The sequence below is a fragment of the Mya arenaria genome, chromosome 2, assembly GCF_026914265.1.
Source record: "Mya arenaria isolate MELC-2E11 chromosome 2, ASM2691426v1".
In the NCBI taxonomy this organism is placed as follows: Eukaryota; Metazoa; Mollusca; class Bivalvia; order Myida; family Myidae; genus Mya; species Mya arenaria.
The window spans coordinates 62,156,783-62,178,773 of record NC_069123.1 but is presented as its reverse complement, the minus strand read 5'-3'; the positions used below and the strand labels follow the sequence as shown (position 1 = coordinate 62,178,773).

The 21,991-nt window shown below is 35.6% G+C and overlaps 1 protein-coding gene across 6 annotated transcripts in view; it reads left to right on the top strand.

Annotated features, from left to right (window-relative positions):
- LOC128203567 (MICAL-like protein 2) overlaps nucleotides 1-21,991 on the top strand; it is a 32,972-nt gene that overhangs the window by 6,349 nt on the left and 4,632 nt on the right. For 3 of the 6 annotated variants that reach the window (XM_052905071.1, XM_052905040.1, XM_052905080.1), the window contains exons 1-11: nucleotides 4,707-4,865; nucleotides 5,485-5,731; nucleotides 8,531-8,579; nucleotides 8,841-8,982; nucleotides 9,255-9,361; nucleotides 10,305-12,551; nucleotides 12,915-13,029; nucleotides 19,145-19,241; nucleotides 19,687-19,760; nucleotides 20,110-20,224; nucleotides 21,043-21,089. In XM_052905071.1, coding sequence (XP_052761031.1) covers nucleotides 5,583-5,731; nucleotides 8,531-8,579; nucleotides 8,841-8,982; nucleotides 9,255-9,361; nucleotides 10,305-12,551; nucleotides 12,915-13,029; nucleotides 19,145-19,241; nucleotides 19,687-19,760; nucleotides 20,110-20,224; nucleotides 21,043-21,089 — 3,142 coding nt within the window. In that variant the 5' untranslated portion in view covers nucleotides 4,707-4,865; nucleotides 5,485-5,582. Of the gene's footprint in view, nucleotides 1-4,706; nucleotides 4,866-4,885; nucleotides 4,983-5,280; nucleotides 5,300-5,484; nucleotides 5,732-8,530; nucleotides 8,580-8,840; nucleotides 8,983-9,254; nucleotides 9,362-10,304; nucleotides 12,552-12,914; nucleotides 13,030-19,144; nucleotides 19,242-19,686; nucleotides 19,761-20,109; nucleotides 20,225-21,042; nucleotides 21,090-21,991 lie in introns of those variants that run through there. The other 3 variants (XM_052905057.1, XM_052905065.1, XM_052905047.1) reach the window with 3 other exon arrangements.

The window sequence follows — 21,991 nt, the reverse complement described above, 5'->3', positions numbered from 1 at the left end:
GAGTCTGACATTAGTCAAGGGGATTTTCATGAAATCACATAATGATTTTACCTTTTTGCACATCCAGAAATATTTTATTGATGCTTTTATATAAATCATTATTTTCTTATGAGACAAAGCAATGTGATATGTGAAATACTGAATATTACAGATCTGTAATGCACTTGCAGAACATAATATGTCATTCCAAAAAAATGTAAAAGTCAATAAAAAATGCAGCAGAAATGATGACTTTCAGACTAATAGAGAATGGAATTAATTGTTCAAATATGTTTCTTTTCTTCCATTTCCAAAATAGTCATATTTGTATGCTTTTAATAATTATTATGCCCCCCTTCGAAGAAGAGGGGTATATTGCTTTGCATAGGCATGTCATGTCTGTCGGTCGGTAGACCAAAGCTTGTCCGAGTGATAACTCAACAATTCCTGGACGTATGGTCATCAAACTTCACATGAAGGTTGGGCCTGACCAGTGGATGACCCCTATTGATTTTGGGGGTCATCAGGTCAAAGGTCAAGGTCACAGTGACTTTTAATGGTAAAATAATTTTAAAGCTTGTCCGAGTAATAACTCAACAATGCCTGCACCCATGGCCCTCAAACTTGACATGGAGGTTGGGCCTGACCAGTAGATGACCCCTATTGTTTTTGGGGGTCATCAGGCCAAAGGTCAAGGTCACAGTGACCTTGAATGGTAAAAGGTTGTCCGAGTGATAACGTGACAATGCCTGCACCCATGGCCCTCAAACTTGACTTGGAGGTTGGGCATGAACAGTAGCTGACCCCTATTGTTTTTTTGGGCTCAATGGGTCAAAGGTCAAGGTCACAGTGACCTTGAATGGTAAAAGGTTGTCCGAGTGATAACTCAACAATGCCTGCACCCATGGCCCTCAAACTTGACTTGGAGGTTGGGCCTGACCAGTAGATGACCCCTATGGTTTTTGGGGGTCATCTGGCCAAAGGTCAAGGTCACAGTAACCTGGAATGGTAAAAGGTTATCCGAGTGATAACTTGACAATGGCTGCACCCATGGCCCTCAAACTTGATTTGGAGGTTGAGCCTGGCCAGAAGATTGTCCCTATTAATTTTAGGGGTCATTGGGCCAAAGGTCAAGGTCACAGTGACCTTGAATGGTAAAAGGTTGTCCGAGTGATAACTCGACAATGCCTGCACCCATGACCCTCAAACTTGACTTGGAGGTTCGGCATGACCAGTAGATGACCCCTTTTGATTTTAGGGGTTATTGGGCCAAAGGTGAAGGTCATAGTGACCTTGAATGGTAAAAGGTTGTCTGTGTGATTACTCGACAATTTCTGCACCTATGGCCCTCAAACTTGACTTGAAGGTTGGGCCTGACCAGTAAATGATCCCTATTGTTTTAGGGGGTCAGCGGGCTAAAGGTCAAGGTCACAGTGACCTTGAATGGTGAAAAGTTTTCAGAGTGATAACTTGACAATGCCTACACCCATGGCCATCAAACTTGACTTGGAGGTTGGGCCTGACCAGTAGATGGCCCCTATTGATCTTAGGGGTCATTGGGCCAAAGGTCAAGGTCACAGTGACTTTGAACGATAAAAGGTTGTCCAAGTGATAACTCAACAATGCCTGCACCGATGGCCCTCAAACTTGAAATGGAGGTTGGGTCTGACCAATAGTTGACCCCTATTGATTTTAGGGGTCAAAGGTCAAGGTCACAGTGACCTTGAAAGCAAACTAGACAATTCCTGGACCTATGGTCATCAAACTTGACATGAAGGTTGGGCCTGACCAGAAGATGACCCCTCTGGACTTTGGGGGTCATCAGCACCAAGGTCAAGGTCACAGTAACCTTTAACGCAAAAAAGTTAACAAATCTTTTCACAGTGATATCTCAACAATGCCTGAACCTATGATCATCAATCTTGACATGGAAGTCGGGCCTGACCAGGAGATGACCCTTATTGATTTTAGGATTCATTGGGTCTAAGGTCAAGTTCACAGTCACCTTGAATGCGAAAATGTTTCAAGTGATAATTCGACAATGCCTGCATCCATGGCCCTCAAACTTGACTTGGAGTTGTGTCTGACCTGTAGATGACCCCTTATGATTTTAGGGGTCAAAGGTCAAGTTACAGTGACCTTGAACGAAAAAAGCTTTTCTGTGTGATTACTTGTCTATGCCTGCACCCATGACCCTCAAACTTGACATTTAGATTTTTGGTGACCAGCTGATGACTCCTATTGATTTTGAGGTCATAGAGTCAAAGGTCATGGTCATAACACACTCTATCCTCAAACTTTGAATGGTCAAAATCTTAAAACTGCCTCAACCGCATCCAATGTCAGTGACAAATCGGCTGTCATTTCGGTCCATGCATATTTCATTCAATTGTCCATATAATCCTGACAACATGGTGATCAGGGAGGGCATAATGTTTGACAAACATCTCTTGTTTTTATATGAAGTGACTGTTAATTTTTAACAGTCACTTATTGTTTGTAGAAATTATAGATATATGTTGTGTACTTGGAAAGGTGCATCCAGCAAAAGATTGATAGTCACACATGGACATGCAGTTTCAAGAGTTTCTAAAATTACTGAAATATGAATATTTACTCATTTTGTTTTGTATAAAATTGTATTTTATTTGCTATGCCATTAATTTAAAAGAACAATGTATGAATAATGTATGAATATTGGCAAAAGGAACAATGAATGAATAAATTTCCAGGGTCTTTTCTCTTTATATAATGGGCAATCTGTTGGTGTCTTCTCTGGCTATTTCTTTGAAATCAGATCCATGACTTTGAAGTTACACACAGGGGATTAAGACGAAGTGCTAATGTGCTAATGTTATATTTCCTTTTAGGACTCTTTGTCTCTGAATAGACAACCACTCTTACAATTAAAAAATTCCTTACATTGATTTGAATACCTGAGTAGCACTTGGACGTTGAGTATTATACACATGGATGTACAAATCCATATGTTTATATGTATAAAATGTTTATAATATATAGCATTCAATCATCATATCAAATAAATCTATTTAAGTTTATAAACATAATGTTCTTTCAGATATCTCATTCTGTAATAATGCTTACACTAGTTTACACACACAAACACAAAAACGATAATCTTAGATATCACTAAATGCTGATCCAAACATTTTACCATATCTAAATTGCTACAATTATATAATTTATAAAATTATTTTAGAAAACTCCACTCATTCAGTTCAACGCTCTGAAACTGAATGACTATTTAGCGCCTAAAAATCACCAGTGTAGAACTAATAATTACACTCCATCTACTGTACATTACATCAAATCAAGGAAAATAATTTTCTTGTAATAATATCCCACACCCGGATCAAGGTCAAAATCCCTGGGACTAATGTGAAAGACTATCTTACTGTCTGATACTTTTGTGACTTAAATGGCCCAACCTTTTTGTACTTTGCTTTGAAATTTAAAAGATTATTTTTCAAAGTATTAAACTGTTTTGTTGTCCTGTTTCTGTTTCATTGCCAGAGCTGTTTATGTGGAAAGCATACAGCTATAGTTGTTTTAGCAGTGATTAATTGAAATGTGTAGGTGATAGTACCGGTCAGTTCATTTATCACAAATATTCCACTGGAGCTATAGGAACAGTTACTGCAAGAATAAATATTAGTATTCAGACTCATGGCCTGCCAATGAGATCCCTGGACAAATTTATATTTAATCATTTAGATGAGCCTTGACAACCAAAAATTCTTTTAGCAGAATACAACAGCCAAATTTCAATTTAGTATTTTAGTAGTGTTTAGAAAACAAGGGCTTAAAGGGACTGTACACCAGATTGGCACCAAAAAAAGTTTTTGCTGTAACGAATCTCAGGACAATTGTTCAATAAAATGTTTTACCGATACTCTTTGATATCATAACTGTAAAAAAAATATACCATAATGTAAAAACAAAATCGAGTCGGGGACCGGGTTCGAACCGGTGTCGCCAACATTGCAGTCCAGTGTTGTATCCACTGTGCTACGAAGGCTTACACTTAACAGTTGGAATATTTTAGCTAAATATCTATCTTGATAATATAAATATAAATGTAAACTATGTGGTACTTCAGTTAGTAAGTTTCAATGCATTGTTAACATTGATACCAAGTTTATGTCAGTTTCCGCCAATTTTCTCCTTTTTTTTTCGCGATTTCATCATATGGTGTACAGCCCCTTTAATTTTCCATTCAGTCACTAATCGTTTTATTACATGAATTATTTAGAAGCTAGTGCATTGGCACTTGCTTATATGAAGGCATTCACTGGGCATTTTGCGTGGAACACTTAAGAAAGTTAATGTCATATTTTGTCTCTTATTACTTAAATGATTAAGTTGGCAGGTGGGCACAAACTCATAAAAAATAAACTCTAAGTTACTAGAGTTATTTAAAATATACAAGTCGGGAGCATGCTTTGCATAGTGATTCAACCATATATTTTGTTGTGTTACCATAGTTTAAAAAAAAAAATCAAAAAATAAATTTACATGTTGATTTATGAATCATCCAACCAATTGACAATAATTATATGTAAACAATCAGGATTTTCTTTGTTTATAATTGTTTGTCAACATCGTATCTAATAATACAGTATCGGAAATTTGATAGTGAACCCATTCAATAACACTGGTGTGTACTGAGGGCGGGAAATCAACTGATAATGAGTAAGTCACTCAGTGAGAGACAAGTTGCAAAATATTTCATTAGGTATTTGCTGTCTAAAGGCTTTAAGAGGTTTGTGGGGTATTAAAGGAAAGCTTCAGTGTAGCTAACATTCTTGACAGTGTTGTGTGAATAGTTCAGATTTCATGGTTTACGGCAGGGTTTATATACTGAGGTAACTACCAGCCTACTATGTGTAGATATACATTTAACTGTTCGTCTGTTGGTTGTAATAGATTCAAACTATGTGAAATTTCTGTATTATGTAGTTAGAATTAGTTTTTAAATAATTGTAAGTTGCAGTTGTTATAAAGTTTATCAAAAATATAATGTATTAATTATCAATATTGTTGGGAAAGTCGAGATAATCATTTTAATTCAGTTTGGATTAAAATGTTAAAATCAAGTACCGGTATAAATTTCTGTAAATGTGAATGAAGTAGAGCAGACAAAATCCTGTTTAGATATTGAATTATTTACAATAACATTAACAAACAAACACACATTATCTTCCTGGTTATCTTTATGTGTACATTTCTAAAACACTTGATAAACATTAGATGGCCTTTATGGTTTCACACTATAAGATTATAGTTAAACTGTTGGAAGGTAGATTGTCAGCTAGTAGTTGTTAAAGTACACTTTTGGTATTATAACATTGCATACTGATAAAACTACCGGAATAACCATTTTGCAAAATACTGTTTGTAGGATATAAGCATTGTTGTTAAAATGAACATTTGGACTATTTAATAATTTGTTGAAATTAAAGATGTGTTAAATTTTGTTTCCAGTGGTGTCATTTATTTGCAACATGATGAGAACAAAACCTGACCGCCTATAGAACCATCGAAAGCCTGCAGAGAGAGCTTGTCACCAACCTCGTGTCACCATGGCAATGACCAAGGTGAAGAACCTGCAGCTATGGTGCGCCAAGATGAGTGCCGGATACAGGGATGTGGAAGTGAACAATATGGCTGCCTCATGGAAGTCTGGCCTTGCGTTCTGTGCCATTATACATCGCTTCAGACCAGACCTCATGTATGTATCACTTAATTTACTTTTATTATTTACAAATTTGTTGTAATTGTATTGGCACATTTTTTTGCCCTGAAGATAGGAGGCAAAGATGGTGATATTTTGAAATAACTTATTTTTATAATGATTATTTATGCCAAAGATTTTGTGACACATTTATTGCATGCATATTATATTCCGCAAAATAGTTGTTCAAACCATTTCACACATAATGGTTTTCACTTTTTATGTTTATTTTAAATATAAGTAAATATTTGCTCGAAACATGCATTCATGCAATACTATTTGTTTGTTCAATGTCAAGTAAGTTATTGACTGTTGCTGTTAAATTAATATATAATTCATGTACTTTTTTAATGAAGGTTTTATTATATATGATGCTTTTCTGAGAGCAAGGTTTTGAGGAAAACCCTTGAATAATTCATTACCAAGCCATGTAACATTGAGCCAGTTGCCAATGTTTTAATTAATCTGATTCATCTATTGATATCTCCATTAAGATGGGTAGACAACAAATTAGAATTAGAAATAATTGAGGTAGAAAGTTGGTCTACCTAAATGATGTTGGTCTAATATATCTCAGCATGAAATAACAAGTCATTTTTTGACACCTGTTACCGGTAAATACCTTTTACATTTTTTTTTACCTTCAGGATGTCTGTTTTTTGAAGAAAACAAGTGATGGTATCGCCACAGCTTTGGTGTGTGTGGTTGTCCACACCAGCATATATGTGGTGCAAAAAGGTTAACTTTGGCCATAACTCGTGAATCAAAAACACATGTCGCCAGAGACCTAAGCCCTAGCTTGTTCAGCAAGGCCCATAACTCTAGTTAAAGATTGTTGAGTTATGCCCCTTGTTTAATTGGAAAACCCCCAGATAAGCATTGGCATTTGCTCCTGCAAGAGCTTCTGTTTGACTTAGATGGATATTTATCCTCCAGTTATCAACATAGTCCTTTTGATAATATTTCACATAAAACCCCACAGCTGTATGATCAGATATGTAACATCTGGCTTGGTACATTACATCAGTATATATTTATGTATATCCATATCTATAACAACAAACAGACAGATTAAAATTATCAGTATTGCCTTTAAAATGCAGAAAATGCAGTAATAGCTAGAAGCCATGTCCTGACTTTTTGTTCATTATTTGTAAGTTTGTGTATATCTGACATGAGGCTAAATAACTTTCAGTATTATGATGCCATTATTGAAGGTCATGTTCATGAATAGTACATGGTATAATTATGGACCATGTTAATTTGTGCACATTTTATGAATGAAACTCAGAAGAGAACTAAGTTATACATACATACTTTAAGTTCTTTAAATGAAAGCTTACAGTGCTATGAAGTTCTGTAGTCAAGCGCAGGATTCTGTATATGGTAATCATTGAGAAAGTCTCAGGTGAAAACAACTGCCAAATATCAATTAAGTCAGTAATTGCTTTTATAGTAATTCAAAAGCTTGTGCATGCACATTGGGTGGTATCGATGCATTCAAGAGGCATTTTGCGCTGAACACTAAGAAATAAGACATTTATTTCTGTTTAATATTCAGTTGTAGTTTTTCTTCTCATTATGGCTTATATGTTGTAAGGATGAATCTGACACAATAGCTGTGGTTAAGTATGTTGGCTTCATTGTTCTTCTTTAGTCTGTTGTGTTATTTTCAGTACAGGAAGAAATTACCATGCAAATGTATTTCTCTTTGTAGAATGTTAACAAGAATGTGTTAATGAATCAATTTAAGTTTAGTGTACCATTTGTAGGTCTCTGCTTTGTAGTTGAATTTTGGCCATGTGAAGAATTTCCTATGTATAAGGGTAATAGGCATGACTCATCTACTTGTTCAAATATTTAGATTTCCGTATTATATTGACAATAGATGTTTGCATCTTTGTATAAGCTTATATTGTTTGAAGTCAGCCCACGATACCTTGTTTAGAATGAAATCAGGATGGTGTATTGTATATGTTTCCTAACCATGTACCTTAATTCTTTACTGGTATCTGTATAAATCTAGCAAAAAAGGTGGGAAGCAAAGCATTATGCAGAAGTGTCTTTTGTCTGGTCTCTTATAGAATGTCAAAGTTCATTGTTAATATTTTGACTCCTAGGCTCATCATTGTTTTTTTGAAAAAGAATTCACCAATATATAGATTCATTGTCAGACTTTGCAAGGTTATACTTAAATTTACATATCTTTTGTACCTTAAATATTCATCCATTTTGAAAACTGTGATCGTACATATTGCATTCAAATATAGCGTGAATGTTCGTTTTCAATAAGCAATTTATGTTGAAATTATATAAGGAATTTCTGTACCATTCATTATCAAATTTCAATAATAGTTTTAATTTAAAGGTAATAGTTTTAATTTAAAGCCACCACTGATATTGAGAATCAGAAATATTTCTCTATCTTCTAAAACTGTCAGTTTAAGCTGATTAAGATAGTTTTGGGTAAATAATAGCTTTAATTAAATTCCCATGTTATGCATAGAGTGACTGTTATGTTTACTTTTTGCAAAAATCTTTAAAGCTTCACTCCCACATATTATCCGATTTGACAACTTTTTCATTTTTCATCTCCGAATCAGCTGATCTTGACATCAGTGCTTTCAATCATATTAGATCTCACAAAAGAACAGATCTCAATTGATTGGAAAACTGCAGATTTTTTCATTTTTCTCCCACATAACCTCTCAGACTCTCTGTTTGACTGTTCATGTTCATGCTACAAGTAATTGAAGTCATACAAAGTTTGAAATATTTTCTTTTTCTCTCTTTCAGAGATTATGACTCCCTATCGAAAGAGAATGTTTTCGAGAACAATAATTTGGTAAGTGTTGCTTTTTCAAATATTGATGATTACAATTACTGTGTTTAATGTTGGTTTTAGAATAAAACCATCAAATATGTGATTTTAATTAAGCTGTAAAGCAATTACATTTATATGCTCCTGCAAGAACTAGATAACTGCTCTTATTTCTATATCGATGAAGAAGTACAGTGCTCAAATGAATACATTATTTGTGAACATAATTGCATATTATACCTCGTAACCTGTACGACATGATTCCTCACTGTAACTGTTTTACAGGCATTTGAGGTAGCGCAGAAGGAGCTGAATATCCCAGCATTTCTTGAAGCTGATGACATGGTTGCAATCCGAGTGCCGGACAGACTCTCTGTTGTCACATACGTCTCACAGTATTACAATTACTTCCATGACAAAGAACAGCGTAAGTAATGGAACAAAAGTTGTATTCGGGAAAAACTTTTAGAAACTTCTATACAGATTTGATTATGTTTAAATATATTAATTAACTTTTGTTCCGTGAGGAATTTAAATTATAGAAAGGGACACATTTTTTTATGAATAAATGTCACAAAGACTGCCAAAGTAATTGTCTTGAGATATAGATATAAATAAGTTTGCCTTATAGATACTTTTCCATAAAATACTGACATGTATGTTTAGTGTTATCTTTAATGTTTAACATTTGATTGTCAGTTGGAGGACCGGGGGTGAACAAGTTTGTTGCCGGGGGGAAAAAGCCAGCCACTCCCAAGGAGAAGGTGTCCCTTACACCTGCCAAGACAAACATTGGCACCAACCAGGTGGGCATTTGAACCTTTTGAATGCATCGTTTTTATCAATTTATCATAGATAACACATGCTGGATTTCTTGGATTCCAGGGAATTTTGAAATAAGACAAAGGGATTTTCATCGATCAAAAGTTATCGCTTCCGCACAAGAATCATTTGACCTTATTTAAGTTATTTTACATCCACATATCTCCTTATTATACTTCTATATAAATCATTTAATAAAAAATCTTTTTAATAAAAAAAGGGATGACTCAGACCTCAAACAGTCAAATCTGTTGGTCTTTGATCAAGATATGAAAAAATATGTCACTTTTTGAACAGTTGATAAATATACACGCCTCATTTCCAAATTAATATTTTATTTATCTTATACTTGTCTTTTCTTTATCATTGGAAACAAAAACAAGCAATTTTTCCCATAAAGAGATGTTAACTTACTTTTAGTTCACTTTTGTCATTTTCCCTAAAATGTCAATAGTAGCATTCACTAAAAGGTGTTTTAATCTTTTGTTACCAAAAAAATTGCTGTCACCTTCATCTTTATTAATCCTTATGTTAAAAATCAGAAGATACTAGTTAAGATAATCCATTTAAGCTAATGGGCAGTGATAACAATGACATGTAATGGGCAGTGATAACAATGACATGGCCTGTGAATGAAGAATTCATCTATTTTATTACTTTTTTGTGGTAATTCCGGGGAATATTTGTTCCTCAACAGGAGACAAAAGATGGATAAAATATTTGTCAGACTATTCAAATACAAGAGGGATATGGCATGTAAGGTTGATGTGGGCAAACATTTTAAAAAGCTTGTAGAATAATAATGATGTATGATTGAGCCTTGTGACTTAAACGCTTTTGTTCCTGTTATGCAATGGCTTGAAGATAATTGTGATTTATATAATGTGTTTATTTGAAAATGACTACCATATATTCTTGTTTTTCCAGGTGTCAGAGAGGCAGGACAGTATTGGAGACAAGTGCATTCTTTGTAAAGAGAAGGTCTACCTCCTGGAGCGACATATCGATTCCGGCCGGCTCTACCATCGCACATGTTTCCGCAATTCTGACCTCTCCCCCACCAGCAAGGTGTTCAAGCGGCACCCTGGGGACACTTCCGACACAGGAGAGTCCAAACACAGGAAAGTGGATATCAATGCTGGTCAACAGGGCAAGGATGATCAGCCATTGGACTTCTGGCAAAGGCGAAATCTTGCTAAGGCAAAGGAAGAGAAGTGTGCAAATAAAATGGAAGTTGATAAGCAGGATGTGAAAGCTGGTGTTAAGGACAAGAGTGAAATTAGTGGTAAAAGTGGTGCTAAGAATGAACCATTGTTGAAAAAGGGTTTGGAGAAAGGTTCTGATAGGGGTCAAGTGAAATCTTTGTTTGAGAGTGGTGAAAGTAAATCTGAAACTCCGAAAGTAAATAGGGTAAATGTAATGGACAAATTTAAGGAGTTGGAAGAGAGGAATCGGAAAAACATTGGTGCTACACAGGACTCTAAAAGTGCTTTGGATGATAAAACTAAGAAAGAATCAAAACATGTTTCTAGTCAATTCAACTCTGACATTAAATCAGATATATTCAAGCCAGAAGAAAACAAAAGTAGACAAGAAAAGATGGACACAACACCAGCAGAACTGCCATTTAAGCCAAAACCTGTTGCAAGGTTTCAGAAAAAGACTGCAAGTGAATCTCCTAAAAAGTCTGAGACAAGATCAAAATCACCAGTTGGGCTACGATCAAACAATTTCTCAAAACCTAAAACACCGCCCCAAAGACCAAAGTCTGAGTTCTCCTTAAATTTAAGACCAGTGATGAAATCAGTTGACCTGGATTCGCCCTCGTCACCCCCACCCCTCCCTCCATCATCACCCCCCAGGCTGCCTATCTCTAAACCACCAAGTGTTCAACCCTCAAATCAACCTAAAGTTAACTTTGGTGAATCACCATTATCCTCGCCAAGGAATAAAAAAGATCCTTACCATGGTGAAGATAGTGAAAAGAAAGGTACAAAATCACATGGTCCTCCTTCAAAGCCACCCAGAATTAGTGCTGTAGTTGAGAAAGATAAAGAAAGTGGTAGTCAAAATACACTTGAAATACATTCTGCAGTGACATCTAACACAAAAGGTCCTTTAAGGGAACATTCAGCTGTTTTAGTTGTTCCAAACAGACCACAGGATGAGAAGAAGAATAAACAAGTGTTTGGGGGGTTGTTAAAAACCTTAGCTGATGTTCGAAACAAGAATGAATCTGGCAGTCCTGACAGTTCAGTGGGTGTACATGATGATAAGAATGTTTCTGTGTTGGAACCTGTAAAACCTGAACAAAAGAGTGGTTCTAGTCATGATAAAGTTAATGTTACTCAGAAAATAGATCCGAGCCCAAGAACAAAACCGCAGAGACCCAAATCATCTTTTGTGTCTCAAACAACTTCAGAATTTCAAAATGATAAGCCTGAATCTAGTAGCAAAGTAACAAAGGTTACCAAAACTGTCACAACCACGGTAACCAAAGTAACCAAACATGGGCAAAATGAGCCGAAATCCAAAGTTAAAGAAGCCTCTGTTGTTACAAATACAACGTTAACTTCAGATGATGACATTCCAGAATGGAAGAGGAAGCTTGAAGAAAGGAAAAAAGAGAAGGCAAGACCAAAATCTGCGGATTTGTTACATGAAAAATCAAAGACTGAAAGTAATGTTTTAGATTGGCAAAAGGAGGCTGAAAAGAGGAAAGAGTTAAGGAAAGGGGGATATGTTGACCCTGAGAAAGGTAAAGTGATGAATGGTTCTAGTAATTTAGAAAACAAAACAAAAGCAATTACAAAACCTGTTTCACCTCCGCATCCTGCCCCTAGGAAAATCGTTGATATTACTGATAGATTTGTCAAAGGTAAGGAAACTAAAGATGATGGGTTCCAATTTGACAAAACCAAAGACATAGTTAAAAAAACAGATAAATCTCCTGAACGGAAAAAGATTCCATTTAATGGTTCAAAATTCACTGAAAACGACACAAGAGAAGATGAACCACAGAAGAAGAAGATCACAGTGCCTAAAAAATTTACGTTCAAGGAAATCGAAGACAAGTCTGTCCCGCCCAAACCACCCCGCCCTGCCTTGCCCACCAGTCCAAAGTCAACCAGGGATCACCCAACAAGGCCACCACCACCGAAGGTCCTCACATCTGTAAGAGTCCCTGGCTGATTGCAGCATTTTGTATTAAATTACATTTTCAATAAACTTTTGTAATGTCTCCAACATTTTATACATACTTTTTATCATCATTGCGTTTATTGATGCGACATGAAATTAATATGCCATAGATTTATAATACATTGAAGCACCCTTAGTTTCTAGATAAGATTGTAATCATTATGATAACACAACCTGCGTGTTTTGTTTTATAATTTAATCATAAGTATATCTTAGGCATGAATATGCTAAATTGTTTAAATGAAAATATGTTGATATGCACTATACATGCACCAAACGACCATTAAAATTACATATAAATATGAAGCATGTTAGAATGTACTGCATGGGTTCCAGGGTGGTCGGCAGCACATTTCAACGGCCCAGATCCAGCGGCAGCTCAAGGCCATTGACAGCCGCCTTACCCAGCTGGAACTGAAGGGCCGACAACTGGAAGATACCATCAGAAATGGTAGGGGCAAGTTTGTCAGGGTACTGTGTTACCATGTACCTCTCTTGGTCCTCAATATGAGTTTCTTGTGCATGATTGTATGTTATGAACTTATGAACACCCCAATGTCATTCTTATGTTCATATAACATACCTTGCATGAGGCCTTTAAGACGGTTAATGTCCATAACTCAATATTTAGAAATTTTATTTCATTTGAATCAAGTGTACTATACTATGTATAATTATTTTTCACATATTTTCAGAAAAAGAACTAAACAGTTTCTAAACTTAACTTTTCATAAAGGAATAAACATGTACTCAAATCTACTTAAATTTAAATTAAGTGTTTTGTATAAAGGCAGTTGTGCTTAATGCTTTGGGCATGTCAATTGCCAGTAATTTATTGTAGTCTACCTGGCTTAAATTGCATTCCTTTAATGTATGCACTTTTGTATGATAAAGATCGCTAACATTGTATGGAACAGGTGAAATGATTATCTTCGTCACATTCATTTTTACAGTCACCCATCATTGCATGGCACTTCAAATTATATAACATTGTTTTGGAATAGATAATAGAGTTTTGATAATAATTACATCCTTCATTATTATGATCATATACAAAAACAATTGTTTTCATTATAAAATTGGAAAAACTGTGTTAATTTGTTGTTTTTTAAACATGCTGCACTTGCCTATTACCAGTATTGTGATTTTGTTTGATAATTAAACTAACCTTGGTACACCTGTATAAACCTAAGACTCAAGGATGTGATGTTTCCACTTTGAAGGTAAAGACGACATTAAAGACAAGTGTAACGAAGTGGTATTATAGTTTTTTGTTCTGTAGGTTTGGGTCATGAATTATGAGTGATAGGATCTAGCCCGTCTAATGATTGAATTGTAGAAATGTGTGACCTCATGTTGGGAATCCCAAGGATTATTTTTAACATTCAGTAATATAATATGCCTTGCTTGCTAACCAAAATTAACAATGTGAAATACATGGAAAATACCTATTGAATACTGTTACCTGGCTTTAATTTTGGTTCTTCATGTCTTTAATGTTACAGTCATTTGTCTTGTCATAACAAATACATTGTGTACGAGTAAGTGTGTTGAAAAAGAAACCTAGAATAGTAAATGCTACAAAAGTTTCATGAAAAAGATGCCAAATTGATCACATCAGAATAAGTTTTTGATTATGATGTGAATGTCTGTCATTTTTAGTTTGTCTGTTTTTCGAAGGAAAGGTCAAGGTATTAACAAAGCCTTGGTGTTGGCGTCTGTGTCACTGTAGTGCAAACACTAAAACCTAGGTCATCACCCAAAAAATGTTCAAAATATTCAAATGAAACTTGGTACACATGTTGCAGGACACAATACACACATGTATATATATAAATAGCAATGCCCATGGCTTTAAAACATAACTGATTCTATATTAATCACACAATAGACCAGCCTGGACCCTGGTGGTGAGAAAGATCATTCAAAAGTTTTGTTATAACGAGGGGGAGTCAATAAGTTCGTGAATGAGCGTTTTAAAAAAGCAAATGCGCGTTTGCGTGTAATGAAATTTAATATACACAATAACAAATATGTTTTCAAAACATGTACAAAAAATAAATGTGAATACAATAACAATTACTAATATAAATAAAAAATACAAAATACCCATCTGCAATACCGCGGCGCACTTCGGAACAATGTCATGACGTTGACGTTATGGGCGTTACTGTTTCTCAAAGTACTCTCCACTCTCTTGGACACATTTCTGATGGCGGACAACCCATTTCCAGTACACCTCTGTAAACCATGTCTCGGACAGGGACGCGAACGATGACTGGACTGCGCTGCGGAGCTCTGCCAGACATTCGAAACTTCTCCCGCGAAGATCAGCCTTCAGTCTTGGAAAAATCGCGAAGTCCATAGGGGCGAGGTCAGGTGAGTACGGCGAATGATTGAGACGCTCAAATCCTAAAAAGTCAATCGTCATCAGTGTTTCCTGTGCACATTGGGCCGGGGCGTTATCTTGGTGAAAGATGAGATTCTCGATCTCAACATCTGGGCGCTTCTTCTGGATGGCGTGAACGAGATCACGGCGCAGAACCTGTGAACAAATTAAAATAAAATTAGGGAATTAATCATAAAGGAAACAAACATGAAACACTTTATTATTTTTGTAAATAAGCATTTATTTAAAATATAATATTTAAATCCAACTAATAAAACAATATTTTTAGACTTTTAATACTGTTTACCTTCTGATAATAACCCGCATTGATGGTCTTGTCAGTGGGGATGGCATGTGACAGGAGTATGCCCCGGTGATCCATGAAGACGAGGAACACTTTTTTCGCTGACTTGATGACCTTTGCTCTCTTTGGTGGCGGTGAAGAGGGTCGTTTCCATACCATTGACTCAGCTTTTGTTTCAGGGTCATAGAAGTGTAGCCATGTTTCATCGCACGTGACGATTTTATTTAAGAAATGGTCGCCTTCTCTGGCGTGACGTGCTAGAAAGCACTGTGACGTTTCCACATGCACGTTTTTTTTCATTTTCCGACAAAAGTCGCGGCACCCATCGTGCTGAGACTTTCCTCATTCCCAGATCGTTTTTGTAATTATTTTATGCATTGTGCCGAGCGATAAATCAAACATATCTGCAAGTTCGTCGATGCTTCTTCGTCTGTTGGTAGAAAGCTCGGATGCAACAGCTAGCTTCAATGAGTCACTGGTTACCGGTCTTCCTGCTCGTTTGTCATCGTTGATGTCCTTTCTCCCATTTGAAAATCTCCCGTGCAACTTGTAAACTAAACTTCGCTTACATGATTGTCCGGTGTTTCCTTGGTTCATGAACTTGAGCGTGTCGGTGGGCATCATTCCGACTCTGACGCAATGCTTAATGACAGCCCGCTTCTCAACGTTATCCATTGACGTCATTTACTTGAAGATAATCCTAGTGTGGGTATTTTAAAAGGTCAGCGCACCGTTGTTGTTTATGGTATGACGTCAAAATTTCGTATATACATGATCGACACGTCAAAGTGACGTCAGTAAAAGTCTGGCCTGAATCACACGCTCTTTTCCGGCAAAAATGACGTACTTTATATAACATTGTTATGTTAGATACAGCGCCATTTCAAAGTGTGCCGCGTTGTTGACAGTGTATAATAATAAATCAATATAAAATATTTAAAATATGAAATAAGTTAGTAATTAATTTCCATATTTATTAAATGACATGTGAAATATGATGTTAAAAACAATTCAAGAAAAAAAAAGATGTACAATAAGCGACAAAAAGGGGTCGTTCACGAACTTATTGACTCCCCCTCGTACTGTTCAGTCTTAGATCCTGGTACTTTAGAATTTCATTTTTTGTTCTTTAACTTAAAACATGCCTTTAAAGATTAAACTCTTACGGAAATAAAAATTAAGACTCATGTTATTGTGCACACGGAGGACAGAAGCAATTTTAGAAACATTTTTTATGTTTTCCTTGCCTATGCACATATATGTGCATATGGTATATATATACTGTAGGCCATGAAAAAATAACAAATAGTTAGCCTTCTGTCTCCTATGATGCTGCATAGCCATGCTACAGAACCACTGATGGACAAATGTGTGCTTACATGTGCACAAATTATACATAATTCTGTAGTGCCAAGAAATATACGTTAATGGTCAGTAGATGGGCAAGGATTATGAATTCGGTTTTCATTGTGTTAATTTATTATAACATTAGGAGTTATTCCATTTACGTTTAAGTTTTGATTTGAATATATTGATTTTTGATTGGTTGGTTATTACATTTAGAATTCAATGATTAATCAACTTAAGTGTTCAAATGATATTTTGTTAAAAGAGATGCCAGTATTTTTCAAATTTATGAAACAGTTACTTCAGTAAATCAGTAGTGGGCCTTTATTGATTTTAATTAGGTAAATACACTGATTAATATATTAAATAGAGGCTGAGCAAGTCAACATGACATAATTTTTAACACTGTGCCAGTTATTGTTTGTTAATATGCATTCATCAAATAAGGGTTTCCAAGCATGTGCCACGATCAGGATTAATTTGATATATGCATATCAAGAAACACAGAGCTGTAAATATAGACTAGTCATTCACTTGTTTAGTTGGGAAACCATTTTATTTAGAAACCCAAGGATTACCCTCATATTTCTACAATCCCTAGATTGGGCTGCTGACCTAACAGGTAAAATCCCAAACCTAATTTCTGAAACCTGTCTACCAGATGCACCACATGACCTTATATATAAGCTTGTTTTTAAAAAATGAGACATAATTATTTTGGTTTTACCTGTGGTGTACGGGGAGGCGGTTGGGCGGGTGCGCCCAAGTATGTTGTCTGCTCCATTACTTTCGAAGCACTTTACCAATTATCACCAAACTTGGTCAGTGTGTCATAATATTCACTCATGAGTTACCACCCTTTAATTGTAGAAAGTACCTAAAATTGGTCTTGTCTGCTTTATTACTTTAAGAAGCCTTTGTCCTATCACAATAGTAGCGATTATTTAAGCAGGCGAGGTTCATGCGACTTCACAGTAACTGTTGTATTTTACAAGTAGATGACTTCTAATGGGTTTTTTTTTAAGTGAGTACATGGTCAACAGCGTTTTGATTTTTGTATGCACAGCAGCTCAAAACAGTTATATCTAGGCACAAGAAACTTCAGTGCCGGGAGGAACATGACCATGTATGACCCCTATTGAACTGTTTGACTTAGGCCATGCAATATCATTGGTAAGTTTTGTTCATAGGATGACCCTTATTGCTTATGTTGGTCAAAAGGTCAACAATCATTGTCAATTCTTCAATAACCTTAATACAATCTCAGATTTCTGAAAAAGTAGTGATCAGGGGACATACCCTGCAATGTTTTCAATCATTGTCCTTTGCATCATTTGAATTGTTTGTCATATCACAGTTTAGTCACTATGCACATGTTTTCATCATTTTAGGTAAAGAGGTAACCAACAACAACATTATTCATTGCTTATTCACACAGCTACCCTTTCCTTTTCAATAGAGTCCATTGCAATACAATCTTTAGTATATATCTGTAGTTTATAATAGCATCATTTAAACATTGCAATTTGAAATTGTATTCATCCTGTTTTCATTCAAATAGAGTAACTTGGTGTTGCTTTGGACTAAGAAGAATAGTCTGTTTGCTTGTCCTAACTCTATAGGCTAGAACCATCAATTATACTCGCTAATGTATGTAATCACAGCCATCAAGGTTATTTAGCACTTTAAGGATGTAAATATATATACGGTAGCATGAATATTTTTAGTTTCACTTGAAAGAACAGTCTTGAATTATTCATAGTCAATAAAAATAGATTCTGAGTACTAGATGCAAGTCTAGTAAGTTTCTGGTAATGTATAGGGGCCATGTTTGGCGTAGATTGGAATTGTAAGGGTGTAAACAATTTGTTAGATATTTCACAAGTGCTAGACAACCTATAACTCACAGATCAGATGAAGTTTTTATTGGAGTTGTATCAAGATATCGCAATGCTTCAGCTAAGAATAAGTAAACTTTTAAAGTCAGTGTTCTCTCGTACCAAAGATATTCCAATTATAGCAAACTAGTACATTTCTGGTAACAAAATTGGAATATAAGAATTTGTTTTCTACTAAACAAAAATATTAAAAACACACACACAATTACTTGCCTGATCTGTGTGTTAAATTTCATTATTGCTGCTTTAACCATCTTAACATGACTCTCAATAAATCCTCTATTAATAGATGTAAATCATCCCATTTCCCCATTTTGAAATTCATATATTGAGTTTACATTTTTACTCTTTTTGCATCATTAATACATGTATATTGATTGTAACAGCTACTTAATAACCTATCATACTAAAACATCAATAACAACATCAACAACAAAAATATTCTGTCAGTTTCCATTGTATATTATAACTCTTGTAGAAATCATAAACAAAGCTTTTAGACAGTAGTCATTCTGCCTGTAAAGCATTGCTCAAATACTTCATGATGTTCCTTACTCCTAGTTTGCCTCCACCCACTATGCTGTACAAGTAGTATGCTTATTTTTTCATGTGTCTGTCTGTGTTACAGCGAATGAGGATGATGATGATGAGCTAATGATCTCATGGTTTACCCTCGTCAACGAGAAGAACGAGCTAGTTCGCACAGAGAACGACTTCATATACATGTGAGTCACTCATGAATTGATTGGTGTCCAATTGGCAATATGTTTTTGCCCTTTTAGGTTGTCTGTTTTTCTAAGAAGTTGAGGTATTGTCATTGAAAAACACCAACTTTCATACCTATTTAGTAACGTCCTTTATTAAACAGAAAATCAAGAACATAGGGGCTTTGTTGTTTGCTCTGCAGCGCTCTGAAACAATATCTGATAAAACCGACTTGTTTTATTTATCATTTTAGTTGTCTCTTATAATTATTTTCGTTACATAGAATGTGCATTTCAAACTTTGAGCTAAATTAGTTGATGTTGTTTTGATCTGTTACTGGTAATAAAGTGTGTACAAACCTCTTTTAAAGTAAGAACAAAGATCTTCCTTCAAAGCTGTTACTTTAAAATAAAGACGTTAACTGTGTGTTGAGCCAGGTGTTAACAAGTTGTTCTCATTTCACAGAAACCGTGAGCAGGAGTTGGAAGTTGAGCAGGAGACAGTGGACCAGCAGCTCCGACGCCTCATTAACAAACCAGGTAACATCATACCCATACAAGAATGGGAAACTTATCTTTAGTTTGATAAAGGGCCATTATAGTACTCAGATTTTTATCCACCTGTTTGCGTATTAAGATTGTGATGTCACTGCCAATTGTCTACTGGAATTGTTAATAAAACAACATACAGCAAATTTATTCATTTCTCTGTGCATTGATTTAAAAAAAAATGAATTCAACTAGGGTCTGATTGTTATGAAAGTGACAATTTTTTTTTGTGATCTTTTGATTATTGATTTTGCTTTGTTTGTACTGGTTAGAACAATGTTCAGAATTTATGTCCAAGCAGTTCAAAAGCTTAGTAATTAATGTCCCTTGTATTGCACAGATGACAAGAAGGGTGCCAGTGAGCGGCATCGCGAGGAAGAGCTGATTGAGAAGAAGATGGAGATTATCAACCAGCGAAATAAGATTGTAGACAGCATAGACGAGGATAGGATCAGGTCAGTATAACAGTCAGCAAGTGATAATTTGGCTCAAGAAGCCAAAATATTTCCATTATTTGGCTGTGAAAATGTTTTAAACAGGTCTGGCAAACTAAAGGCTGACTTTCATTTTACAGAGTGTCGACCTTCCGGGGTTAACCTGATATACTGTAAATGTCATTTTAGACGCAAATGCCCTAAAAGACGCACTGGAGGTCTTTCAGTGGGTCTATTTTCTAATTCTGCAATTTAAACATTGCTGACCTTAACTCTCAACTTGAAAAGCATAACATCTGCGTGGTTTGTTTAAAGTGCACATTCTCAGGCTGCTGACATCATGAATATAAACCAATCCCTATTGTATAATTTCGGTTACATACCACCTTTTAATAACAGAGCAATTCATGACTTGTTCTTGCCAAAATTTGTGTATTGATATATTGAAGTCAGTAGGCTATTTTATTGACTTACACAAAAGGTAAGTGCATCAAAATTGGTTGGTCAGTTTCAGGCTTACAATTCTTCCTACCTTTTAAATCATGCTTAATTGTGTCAAGCGTAGTCAGTATGTTATATGCTTTAATAAAGCATGCTTGGTTATTCAATAGTCATGCGCCAGTGCCTCTAATAGGACATTTACTGTGAAGCATGGTATAAGTGTCATTGCTTTTACAAGAAACTGATTAGCTTTTGCTTTTACATTGAGATTGAAGCCTTAGACCATGTAAATGTAGCTCTGTCTGAGTACATTCAATACTTTACAGCAGCCAATGAAAATGTCTTACTCATCCCATTACCACACACTATCTTTACTCTCATCACGTTGTGTACTTCAGATACCTGGAAGAAGACAGTGAGATAGAGGCTATGTTACAACAGAAAGGTGAGAAACATGGAACTATCAGAGTTGTTGTTCCCTTGAATCAGGATACAAACATGTCATTATATGGATGTACATGGAGTTTGATTGGCATAGAGTTACCCGAGTCCTTGTACTCTAGGGTCAGGGTACAAACATGTCAATATATGGATGTACATGTAGTTTGATTGGCATAAAGTTTCCCGAGACCTTGTTCTCTTGCATCAAGGTAAAACATGTCAATATGTGGACATACAAATATATGGATGTACATGTAGTTTGATTGGCATAGAGTTACTCGAGTCCTTGTTCTCTTGGATCAGAGTACAGACATGGCGCTATATGGATGGCCATGTAGTTTGATTGGCATAGAGGTACCCAAGTCCTTGTTCTCTCTGGTCAGGGGTCAGGGTACAAACATGTCAATATATGGATGTACATGTAGTTTGATTGGCTTAGAGCTACTCAAGTCCTTGTTATCTTGGATCAGGGTACAAACATGTCAATATATGGATGTACATGTAGTTTGATTGGCTTAGAGCTACTCAAGTCCTTGTTAGCTTGGATCAGGGTACAAACATGTCAATATATGGATGTACATGTAGTTTGATTGGCTTAGAGTTACTCAAGTCCTTGTTATCTTTGATCAGGGTACAAACATGTCAATATATGGATGTACATGTAGTTTGATTGGCTTAGAGCTACTCAAGTCCTTGTTCTCTTGGATCAGGGTACAAACATGTCAATATATGGATGTACATGTAGTTTGATTGGCTTAGAGTGCTTTTTTAGGCAATTCGCAAAATGAAAAATCAACTTGCAATTTTATTATTTGCTTTATTCCCTTAAAATATTGTCCAATTAAATAGAAAATTACACTTAAGACATCTTATGAATATTTAAAAGTATCAATATTGAGTGACTCG